At 38.5% G+C, this 12766-nt stretch overlaps 1 protein-coding gene across 1 annotated transcript in view; it reads right to left on the bottom strand.

Moving 5' to 3' along the window:
- ARHGAP18 (Rho GTPase activating protein 18) overlaps window positions 1-12766 on the bottom strand; it is a 188498-nt gene that overhangs the window by 56471 nt on the left and 119261 nt on the right. Inside the window, exon 5 of the mRNA XM_006834674.1 lies at window positions 10006-10181. Coding sequence (XP_006834737.1) covers window positions 10006-10181 — 176 coding nt within the window. The remainder of the gene's footprint in view (window positions 1-10005; window positions 10182-12766) is intronic.

Raw genomic sequence — 12766 nt, 5'->3', positions numbered from 1 at the left:
GTGAATTATGTGATAGTTTACATGGGAAAACATTAGTTTTACATTCATCCTATCGTATATTGTGTCATTGCCATGGTTACAATCCCCTCGAGGCATCACCAACCAACCAAAGGGTGCATCCTACAAGCTTGCCAGACCCCCACCCCCAATCCCTCTCCCTCTCTGGGTCCAGAGTCCCCAGATGCTCCATGTCTCCATGTCCTCATCTCTGCCTCCATCTCAGGGATCACTGCTTCTCTGGGTAGGGTCCTGCTCTCTGCTCTTCTCCCTTCATGGTTCCAGGGACCTCCGCTCCTAGACTGCAAAGTTAATCACTCCCCTTCTTGCCACAAAATGTCTACCTTTACATTTACAACCCTCACAATAAGTCCTGATAACAATTATTCACCATTCTTACCACCTATTATTATAAAACCAAAAGTTTGTATCTTCTTTAGATTTTCTGATTCTGCATGCATTTCTGAACCACCATTTCCATAGCTGTCCATGCACCGATTCCTGAAGTGTTCTTTCTGCTCTCTAACAAGCCCTCAACTTACACCTCCATGTCTAGTCTGTGACCTCTAGTATGCACTGGCCTTGCTTCAAGGCAGTAAAGGTTATTTAAAATATAAATTTACTTGAATTAAACATAATTCAGAAAGAGTCCAAAGACTATAAATAAAAAACAAAGAATCAAAATATAGACATGCATTTAGAATATGGGCTTCATCCCAGTTACCATTAATATTTTATAAATTCCTAAATAAGGCTTTAATAAAAGAATATTACTATAAAGTTTCTATTGTATATGATGGTGTCCTGGTGTGGTACTTTAGGATAAGCACTGTACCACAAGATCAGTTGGAACCACAAGGTCAGCAGTTCAAAACCACCAGTAATTCCTCAAAAATCCTATACAACAGGGTCACTAAGAGTAGAAACCAACGCGACGGCACTTAACAACATCATTTGTGACAGATACAGCAAACTAGAATCGATTGTATAATTTTGAAAAAGTTGTCAGTCGCTCTAATGCAAGGACACATATTCACACCTAAATCAAGTGCAGCTGTACTTTAAGGGCACATAAAGAGGAATCAAAGTGGTGTTTGGGAAAATGGCTCAGTCTTTGAAAGCTGGCACTGATGCCAGTCTTGTCAGGCTAAGGAGACTCTGTACCCACTTCCTTGTCTGAATAGTGGGCATCCAAGGATCTACCTCATTGAGATTACTAATAAATAAGTGACATTATCTACAAAGCATCATTTCTGAGATATTGTTGTTGTTATGTGCTATGGAGTCGTTTCCAACTCATAGCAACCCTATACAGGGTTTCCAAGGCTGTAAATCTTTATGGGAGCAGAAAGCCTCATCTTTCTCCCGCGGAACACCTGGTAGTTTTGAACTGCTGAACTTGCGGTTCACAGCCCAATTCGTAACCACTACGCTACCAGAGCTCCTTTTCGGAGATATAGTGGACATCAAATAAGTAGTAGCTTACATTTCAAACTAAGCACACAAAAGTTTAAGAAACCAATTTCCAACAAGAGGAAAAACTCGAATCCACTATTAAGCATTAAAAAAAGACTTATCAATGCTATAAAAAAAGAAAGTGAATAAGAAATGAGGTCAACAGAGAACAATGAATTACATAAAAGCTGGAGCTTATTTACAAAAGATGGGAAGCATGGAACTTTATCTTATCTACTTAGGCACCTGCCATAGAGTTGTTGTTAAGTGTTGTCCAGTCAGTTTTGACTTATAACAACCTTTGTATAGGGTTTCCAAGGAGCAGCTGGTGAGTTTGACCTGCTGATTTTGCATTTCAAAGAGAACTATGGTTGAGTGCTTATCCTACAGTGCCACACCAGGACTCTAAGCTTGTCTCAGGGTTGTTGTTAAGTGCTGTCAAGTTGGTTCCAACTCATTGAGAGACTGGATAGAGTTTCCAAACAGCAGTTGATGGGTTTGAACTACCAACCTAGTGGTTCCAAGTCCAGTGCTGATTCTACAGTGCCACACAGAAGTTCTTGCCTCAGGGTGGGAAGTACAAATCTTCACCCATGCTACGGATTTGGTAGAATGTTTACAATATGTCCCTGGCTTTTAGAAGACAGATGAATAAATAATTAGTTTTATGGATGAACAGAAGTATATGTGCATAAATAAATATATGGATTCACAATAATTATCAAAACACAGCATCGCGTAGTTTTAAAGGTGATTTCATATATTTTATCTAACGTAAGCTCACAATCAGAAAAGACTTAACAGGGAATTGTGTTGTTCCATATATGCCAGATATGTGGCAAATATGAAACAACAAAGGCATGGAAATGGGGTAGGGAGATCATTTTAGGCTTTGTATATACAACATGCACAAAACCAAGGAGGTAACCAAGCACAAATTAATTGGTTATATAGAGAATAAAATAGTAGAGGAAGTATATGTTTTCTAGCCCTGCAAGTAGAAATTAATTTATATTTCATTCAGTTGTTTTAATCAAAAATTTAGAAGACAACAATGCCTTCATTTTGCTTAATCAGATACAACTATTCTTTAATTTAAGACATTTCCATCTGTTGAGATGATAATTTAGTGTCACTTTAAAAATCCTTTTGCTAAGGATTGCCTGGGTTTTGTATCATCTTTTTAGGTGAAATGATGCATACTTTCTTACTTTTTAACTAAGCATGAAAACTATTTTTAAAGTCTATGATAAAGGCTGGAAACAACTCAAGAGTCCATCATTAGGGTACAATAAAATGCAGTATATTATCTGTTAAAAGAAATGAGACATATAGTTTTAAGAAGTGATCTACAGAACTTTCTATTAAGTCAAAAATATTAAGGTGAGAAAATTATGTATACTGGGTTATCAGTTATCTAGGAAGAGAGGGGCAAACTAAACAAACAAAAATTTAATTTTACCATTAAGGGGAGAGGAGGAATATGGAATTTTCTTGCTCAAGGGCAGAAACTAGACATTTAATACAAGGTGGTGTCCTGGTTACTATTTTGTGTTTTTCCCCGATTTGAATTTTGGACCATGTAAATATTGTACATGCTTATTAAACTTCAAAAAAGCAATCTCTATAATAAAATGAATGAACTAACCTAACAAAATATGTGGTGGTAGTTGTGGTTATGTGCCATGGAGTTGGTTCTGACTCATAGTGACCCTGCAGGGTTTCCAAGGTTGTAAATCTTTACAGGAACAAAAAGGCTCTTCTAACTCCCATGAAACTAATGGCAGTTTCAAACTGCTGACCATGAGATTAGCAGCCCGATTTGTAACCACTACGCTACCAGAGCTCCTTAACTAGGTATGTAGTAGTAGCTTAAGCATACAGAGAGTCAGTTGGTGGCTTAACACCAGAGGTTCTAGCACCTTAAAACAGGAATTTTACCATGGATTACTTATAGTATAAACTCACTGCCAAGAACTCTGTATATTAATGAAGGCTAAAGCAAACAAGTTCTTATGTGACATTCTAATCATATCATCCTCTTTCCTGAGAACCAAGATTCTCAGCATGCAAAAAGGAGATACAAATGTCTACCCTCTGAAGAGGCTTGAAAGCAAAGACCAACTCAAAGAAAGCAATACGCCTACTGTGCTGATTTATAGTCACAAAATTGTATCAATATGAAATGAACTAGAATTTCCTGGAAAAGTGAGCAATTTCAGGTCTGAATTCAGAAAGCACACAAGGTATGTCTAGGATTTTTTGCTTTGGGTCATGCCTGATATGTCTAAATTTATGAGTAAATATAATAATTTTATAAAAACAAACAAACATGAATTGATTATTGATAAAGGCTGTTAAGGACCCCAAAATTCTGAAAACTGGCATATAAAAAGAAAGAAAGAAACATATTTTCTTCTCGTACATGAACTGTGACAGTAGGCCATTAATGAGAGAAAGTTTTTCTTCCAAGAACTATTCTAGATAATGAAAAACAGGGGACCAAAAAGAATAATCACAACTTGTAATATTTAATAAACTCATGGGTCAGCCTTCTCAACAGCAGCTATTAATATTACAAAAAGAGAAAGACGACAGATATTATTTATCTCCTGACAGAAGACAGCACTATTTCTTTTTTTTTTTTTAATTAAATGTTTTTACTTTGGATTGAGTGAAAGTTTACAGGGCACATCATCAGCTTCACATTCAACCATTCATATAGCTTGTTTCATTACATTGATTATTATCCCCTCCATATATCATCAGTTAACAGTGTTTCTCTCTATCCTCTTTAGCTTTTTGGTTTTTTTTTTTGGATGGGGGGGACTTGCCTTTTTGGAATTTACAGTCTCGGCTTTTAGGGAAGGTTTTTACATTTGTCTGTGGATATCCAGGGCTCATGTATGAGTTTACTAACAAGCATTACTGAATAATCAGATGAGGGACAGTTTACTATGTCTACTAGGTAGCTAAAGTCTGATCCTCAGAGCCTATGGTTTGGACGGTCAATAACGCTTGGGCCCACAGGGGCTTGGCCTCCTGACTGGGTCTGCATGGTCTGCATCTGAATCCTCCTTATTTATTGATTGTTTAAGGGACGCTGCCTGTCTTAGGTGGTCAGTGCGAATTCCTCAGTCTTACCAGTCATTGAAACTCATTGCAGCATAGCAATGGCTCTGTCTTAAGTTGCCGAGGTTCCACATGATCCTTACCCATCTCTGGCCACACGTCCAGCATAAACAGCCGCCATCCGAGGAAGGCAGGGAGGGAGGAGATCAGCTGGGGACCCCATGCGCCAGACGTTGCCGGCCCACCACCTGCTCTAAGGTGACCAAGCAGGATCACTATGGTGAGGTTCAATCAAGTTCTTAGGGGATGACAGCACTATTTCTTAAGAAATAATCTTGACAAGGAAACTGAACCAGAATCTGATATAGCCTGGCCCTATAGGGTCCTGCGGTGGCAACGTAGGATAAGCACTGAACTGCTAGTAGCAAGGTTGGCAGTTCAAAGTCACAAGGAGATCCTCAGAAACCTTATGCCAGGCCACTATGAGTTGGAATCACTTGATGACACTTGACAACAACAGCAAAAAGTAACCACGAAAAAAAGCGTGTTCGACTACACTGATAGAAACAAAACCATCCAAAGCAGGAAAATTCTCTACAATTTAACAATCGGGTTTCTTTTAACAAATACATTTCAAGGAGGGATGGGTAAGACAGGGCAGGAAAAAAAAGGAGGAAGAAGACATGAAGGGGGAAAACACAGTTTAAAAGAGATCTAAAAGAGATATATTAATTTACAATTCATGTTTTTATTAAATCCTGATTCAAATAAACTGCACAAAGAAATCATGACATGGATCATAAAATTTGGACACAGGTGAATGTTAGAAATTAAAAGTTGTTAGTATTTTTTAAAATCCAGTAATAGTAAGGCAAATACATTTTTTAAAAACAAAACCCTTCCAGCAACTTCAGGCAAGATGGTAGAACATGCAGACACACTACATGGAGCCTCTACAACAAAAATAAAACAGATGTAAATGAAAATTCTGGCACCCTGAGCTTTAGAACAAAGGTTTGAGAGGTGGATGAAGAGCTTTGCTGGGAAGAAAAGTTAAGCAGGGACTGACTGGTAAACAGCTGGCCAGACGTGGCTCCACCATCTTGCAAGCAACTTTGGTAGCAAAGGTAGGCCTGGCAGAGTCAATTTGCGTGGGCAATGGAAAAGATGCAATTTTTTCTTTGTCCCCATGCTCCCCTGGTGACCAGAAGTATGGCCAGCTCCCCCCTCATCCACCCCCTGCTGTTCAAGTTTGGAGCCACATGGTTGGGAGCCAGGCCAGCATAAGGTGGAGGCCAGCTGCATTGCTTTGATGCTCCCCTTTAGTACCTGGATTCAGGTGGGCTCAGCTCCAGATATTCAAAATCCGAAGAGCCACCAGACCTGCATATAGCTAGTCACTCTACCCACAGCTGCCCTGTGGTGCTAACAGACACTGAAATCAGCTCCATCAAGGGCTCCATGAACTGCTTCTGGATTGAGTGCACTGAGCACAGATTACACCAAGGTCAATAGGAACTCCATCTAGGACCAGGGACAATGCTGTCACATCCCGTCCATAATCACCTTGTGAACTCCTTGAGCCCCCCCCCCCCCCCCGAGATTTCTTCCCTCGGGGTCCAACAAATGCACTGTTTTTGCAAATATACAACCTCACAATGTCCAGAGACAACAGACAATTTTAATTCACACGAAGAAACAAGAGAGAATATCTCAAACAAATGACCAAGATGTAGAACCAGAATGCATTTCTGAGGAAGGAAAGGTAATAGAACTAACTGAAAAAGAGTTCAAAAGAATGATTACTAGGTACCTTCAAAGGACCAATATAAAGATTGAGGAAAACAAGGAGAATACAATAAAAAATTAAGAAGAACTCAGGAAAATATTACAAGAACAAACACAAAATAAGTGCAAATTTTGAAACAATACAAAACCTGCAATTAGAAATCCAGAAGATTAATACTAAGATTTCAGAAATGGACCATACATTGAACAGGCAAAGGTTGTAGATACAAATCAATGGAAGCCCAAATTAGTGAACTTGAAGAAAAATCTCTCAATACTAGTATGCTAGAAGAACAATCAGAAAAATAATGAAAAAATCCAACAAAAGACTAAGAATTCTATGGGACACCAGAAACAGGAACAATTTACAGGTTATTGGAATTCCAGAACAGAAAGCAAAGATTTCAGCTTGAGGGCTAAGGTGTGCCTGACCCAAGCCATGGTTTTTCAACAACCTCATATGCATGCAAAAATTGGACCATGAATAAGGAAGACCGTAGAATTGATGCCTTTGAGTTATGGTGTTGGAGGAGAATATTAAAAGTACCCTGGGCTGCCAAAAGAACCAACAGATCTGTGTTGGAAGAAGTGCAGCCAGAGTGCTCCTTGGAGTCCAAACATCATCTCTCATACTTTGGACATATTATCAGGAGGGTCCAGTCACTGGAGAAGAATATCATGTTTGGTAAAGTGGAGGGTCAGAGAAAAAGAGGAAGACCTCCAATTAGATGGATTGGCACAGGGGCAGGAATAATGGACTAGGCGTAGCAACAATCGTGAGGTAGGTTCAAGACCAGGCAGTGTTTCATTCTGTTGTGCACAGGGTTGCGATGAATTGGTATTGACTCAATGGTACCTAACTACTACCATTAACACAACAGAAATGAAAATGCACCTAACTCTTATTACTAACAGAATGAAATAAAAAAGCAACAGCAATGAAAATGCAAAGAAAACATACAAACAAATGAACTCAACATAGAAATTTATGTGAAACAAAGAATCCAGCAGCACCACAAAAAACACACACAACAAATGACAACAGTAAATTCATACCTATTGACAATTACACTGAATATAAATGGATTAAAGGTACCAGCCAAGAAACATAAACAGCAGAATGGATAAGTAAATGCTGTTTACAATATGCTGTATACAAAAGACATATCAAAAAGATGAAGACAACCTAAGTGCCCATCAAAAGAATGATTAAACAAACTTTGGTACATATACACAAAACACTGAAGAATAATGATGAATCTGTGAAACCCTCGTAACAGGATCGAACCTGAAGGACATTATGCTGCATGAAATCAGTCTATCACAAAAAGGGAAAACATTGTATGAAACCAATGTTGTAAAGAGTTAAGAAATAGTTTTCTTGATAACAGAAAACAATCTACAATGGTTACAAAGGGAGTAAGAGTTGGGGGGAAGAAAATAATTCACAGGCTAGAGGTTAGACAAATGTTAACATGGGTGACAGGGCAGGCAACACACAAGAGGAAAGATTCAGGTAGCAGCAGACACAGGGAGGAATGTAATAGTTAAAGTGAGCAGAGATAAATGCTGATAACTGTTGGTACATCGCGGGGTTTGCAATCATGTAGTAAAGCAAAGTGTATGGTTTGTTGGATATAAAACTGATCATCTCCTCTCTAAAACTTCACTCAATTCACAATAAAAAGTTTTAAGCAATAAATCAATAAAGTATAACCCTTTTTAACTTTTAGAAACACACACTGAAATATTTATGGATGTTGAAATAGAATTCAGAAATGTACATCAAAACAAGAGAGAATGGGGAAGTGTACGGGGGGATGGAGAGGTCAGGATAGGGCATGGGTTAGTGAGTATTAGGACTGCATGATGTGGTGTTGTGGGATAAGCACTGGACTGCTAACCACAAAGTTGGCAGTTCAAGCACACCAGCTATCCTTCATAACTCTATACAGGGTTACTCTGAGTCAGAATCAACTTGACAACACTAAGCAACAACAATGATGAGTATTGAAAGATCCCTTATACTATTCTTCTTAACTTTTGAATGTATGGAAATCTACATTAGAAATGAATGGTTTTTTTGTTTTAAGTGCACAATCTTTAGTAACAATGAGATAATACCCAGAACTTGGTTTCTAAATACATTCTGCCACAAAAAATTGGGAGGGTTAAAAAATAACAATTATAAAATAAAAAAAAGAGGGCTCCTAGTAGAAATGGTGCTTCCATGTCTGAGAGGGAAAATTTAAATAGATCTGGAACATCTTTTTCTAGAAAGTGAAAACTTATAAGGGGCTTTTGATAAGTGGTAAGCCAGAATGACTTAGGGATCAGTTTCAGTGGCCTCTCACCTGTCAAATTTGGGTAACATCAAACAAAAAAAGAAAGAAAGAAATGAATTATTAATTTATAAAACACTGCATGAAAAAAAAGACATCTGTAATGATATTCAAAAACATTATAGAAGAGTGTCAGCCAATAAATGTATGAGGAATAATAGCATCAGAAAATCGCCACTGTTTTTAAAGATCTTCATGTGATAGGTTATTAGGGGCAAATAGAATATTCACTCAATCTCAAGGATAACTGAACAGATTAGTATTAGTTGCAAGTAGAATAAAAGTATCTTTATAATCTCTGGTGAACGCCTTCTTAACCAAATAATCAAAGAGCAATGCCAATTATGGGATTATCTGACATCATGCACATAAATTGCCATCTACACAGTTGCTGTTGTTGTAGTATCGTGAAGTGCCGTCGAGTTGGTTCTGACCCATAGCAATCCTGTATAGGGTATCCAAGTAGCAGGTGGTGAGTTTGAACCACGGACCTTGCAGTTCAAACAGCTTTGCAGTCTGACGCATTAACCCACAGCGACACACACCAGGAAGCTTAGCCAAAAATGTTTACCCTGAATCTGGTCATGAGGAAATAATCAGAGAAACTGATAAAACTGGCTTGAACTCGTCTGAACTCTTAAAGACAAGAAAAAGCAGGAGGTCTGACTGAGATTCTAGGACACCAAAACACCTCAATGCAACCTAAGACCCTTGATGGAATTCCAGATCAGGGATAGAAAGGAGGATAGAAAGGGACAGAAAGGACAATACCGCTGACAACTGGGGACATTTTAATACAGCTATACATCCTGGTGTTGTGCAAGGTTGGTTTGAAACACAAAGATGGTGGTTCAAGCCCACCAGCCGGTCCTTGGAAACCCTTTACAATGTGTCTATAAGTCAGAACCAAAATAATAGCATTTAACAACAACAATACATTCTATATAATATAATTATGTTAGCAGTAAATTTTGGAGGTATTTATAACTCCATTGCACACCCTCATGGAGTTATAAAAATTAAAAAATGAGTGTTATCTACATGAGAATGTGGAAGAAAAAATATAGGTAGGTAGGCAGGTAGGCAGGTAGGTAGGTAGGTAAGTAGGTAGATAGATAGATAGACAGACAGACAGATAGATAGATAGATAGGTAGATAGATATAAAGAGAAAACAAAGGCAGTAAAACATAAATAACAATTGAATTGCTCCACGCAAAGGCTGCATAGGTGTTCGCTAGACTATTCTTTCAACTTACCAATCTCCTTAATATTATTAATTTTTTTTTTTTAAAGCTGATGAAAAATATAGTCTACTTAAGTCTAGAGACATCTGAATACTAAGTTACATACAAGTACCTGGGCATCATCCCCTTTGCTCTTCTGGATCCTGTCCTTTGAGCTCTCTTTCTGATTGGCTGCTTGCTCTGCAAATGAAATCTCCAAGTTAATGTCTGTTACAGAGGCAGGCGGATCCTCAGGCTTCAATGGGCTTGGCTCCTTTTCACCAACGAGACTAGCTGCCTGGTCTGGGAGATAAAAAGAGAGACCAAATTCATAAACAATTTGGGTGTTTCTTGTTTTACTTTTAACTCATGAACTATACAAAAACCTGTGGGAAAAATATGATTTTCTCTGTGCAATAGTGGTTGTTGTCGGGCACTGTCAAGTTGATTCCAATTCAAAGTAGAACTGTTCCCATAGGGTGTCTTGACTGCAATCTTTACAGGAGCAGATCACCAGAACATCTGGATGAGTCTGAACCACTAACCATTCAATTAGCAACTGAGCATTTAACCATTGTACCACCAAAGTTCCTTGGTTGATATTTAATGTTATCTTAATAGAAAAACTGTTTACTCATGTTGTTGTTGTTGGTAAGCGCCGTTGAGTAGGTTCCAACCCATAGCAACCCTGTATAGGGTTTCCAAGGAGCAGCTGGTGAGCTTGAACTGCCGACTTTGCAGTTCAACAGTTCAGCACATTAACCCACAGTGCTACAGCAGGACTCTTAAAAATGACAGAAGCAGTGAAGAAGACAGAGGGAAAGAAAGTGAATCTACATCTCAACTATGGAATATTTGAGATCACAATTCTTAAACTCCAGTTCCAAAATATTACTGGAAGATATGAAATTCTTAAATGAAAAATCTCACAAAGAATAAACCACCTTAATTTTGTTATTATAGTCTATACTGAAGAGTTAAAAGCAAAAAAAAAAAAAAAAAAAAAATAGCAGGAGAAATTAGCCATCATTTCTCTTGTTGTAGTTGTTTGTTGGTGCCATAGAGTCAGTTCCGACTCACAGCCACCCTATGCACAACAGAACGAAAGACTGCCCAGTTCTGTGTCATCCTCACAGTTGTTGTATGCTTGAGCCCATAATAGTTGCCACTATGTCAATTCATCTCCTTGGGGGTCTTCCTCTTTTTCACTGACCCTCCACTTTACCAAATATGATGTCCTTCTCCAGGGACTTATCCCTCTTGATAATATGTCTGAAATATGAGAGACAAAGTCTCACCATCTGGGTTTCTAAGGGGCATTCTTGGCAGTACTTTCAACACAGATTTCTTTGTTCTTCTGGCAGTCCATGGTAGTTTTTAAATTCCTCTCCAACACTAAAGCTCAAATGTATCAATTCTTCTAAAGTATTCTTTATTCATTGTCCAAATTTCACATTCATATGAGGCTACTGAAAATATCATGGCTTGGGCGAAGAGCACCTCAATCCTCAAATTGACATCTCTCGTAGAAGAACAATATGCCTTTTCATTTCCTCATAGCTGAGTAGATTCCTAGAAAAAAATTTTCCACGGCCTGCATTTCCTTTAAGGAAGGCTCCCTGTCATAGTGAAAATTCCAAAACTAGTGCCAAAAACTTATCACTGTGAGATTCAGGCCTTGAGGTACCTGGTACAGTAAGCAACAGGTTTATACCTGATTTGATAACAAAGAACAAAATAAGTTTTCACAACTATAAACACTGGTCAAATAAAGTTTACCTCTTTTTTGCCCTCAATAAATCAGTTTGACTTTGTTTTGGCTCTTTTGGTTTTTTGTTTGTTTATAAACAGCCAGGAAAGAAGTGACATTCAAAACTCCTCTGAAGAAAATATTTACATATTCAATTATTAAGTGAGTTTTTAGTTCTTACTGCAGCTCCAGTTTTAAAAATCCTGGAACCAACAGCAGGGGTTATTTCTCTTTGTAAAGCAACAACTTTTGCAGAGAAATTATTAAGCTACAAAATAAATTTACACGGTATATTTACTTACCCATAACAGGAGTCCTGGTTCGGTGCTGTGGATAAATACTGAACTAGTGACTATAAAATTGGCAGTTCAAAACCACCAGTCACTACTCCTCAAAAGCTCTAAGCAGGGTTGATATGAGTCAAAGTCAATTCAACAGCACTTAACAATAGGGTGATGGAAGGTAATGGGCTTCTTACAATGGTTAAAAAGCAGGACTTCAAAAAAAAACACCCTAAGAGGCATTTGGAGTCCTGGTATGGTGCTGATGGTTACTGTGCTGGACTGCAAAGTTGGTTTGAGCTACAAAGTCAGTGGTTCAATCTCACCAGCTTCTCACTGGAAACCCAATGTTGTTGTTGTTGTTGTTGTTGTCAGGTGCCATCGAGTCGGAACTGACTCATAGCGACCCCATGCACAGCAAAAGGAAACAATGTCCGATCCTGGGCCAAACTTACTACCGCTGCCACACTTGACGCCATCAATGATGCCACCTGGCCAATCCATCTCATTGGGGGTCTTCCTCTTTTTCTCTGACCCACCATCGTACCCAGCATGACATCCTTTTCCAGAGACTGATCCCTCCTGACAATATGCCCAAAGTATGAGAGACGAAGCTTAGCCATCCTGGCCTCCAAGGAGCACTCTGGCTGCACTGCTTCCAAAACAGATATATTGGTTCTTTTGACAGTCCATGGCACTTTGTGTATTCTCCTCCAACACCACAATTCAAAGGCATCAATTCTTTTATGATCTTCCTTAGTCATTGTCCAGCTTTGGCATCCATATGAGGTTATTGAAAATACCTTGGCTTGGATCAGGCACATTTTAGTCCTCAAGCTGATATCTCTGCTCTTCAA

This window comes from Chrysochloris asiatica, unplaced genomic scaffold (assembly GCF_000296735.1).
Source record: "Chrysochloris asiatica unplaced genomic scaffold, ChrAsi1.0 scaffold00013, whole genome shotgun sequence".
NCBI lineage: Eukaryota > Metazoa > Chordata > Mammalia > Afrosoricida > Chrysochloridae > Chrysochloris > Chrysochloris asiatica.
Note: the sequence above shows the minus strand (reverse complement) of the source record. Positions and strands in the feature narration are given on the sequence as shown.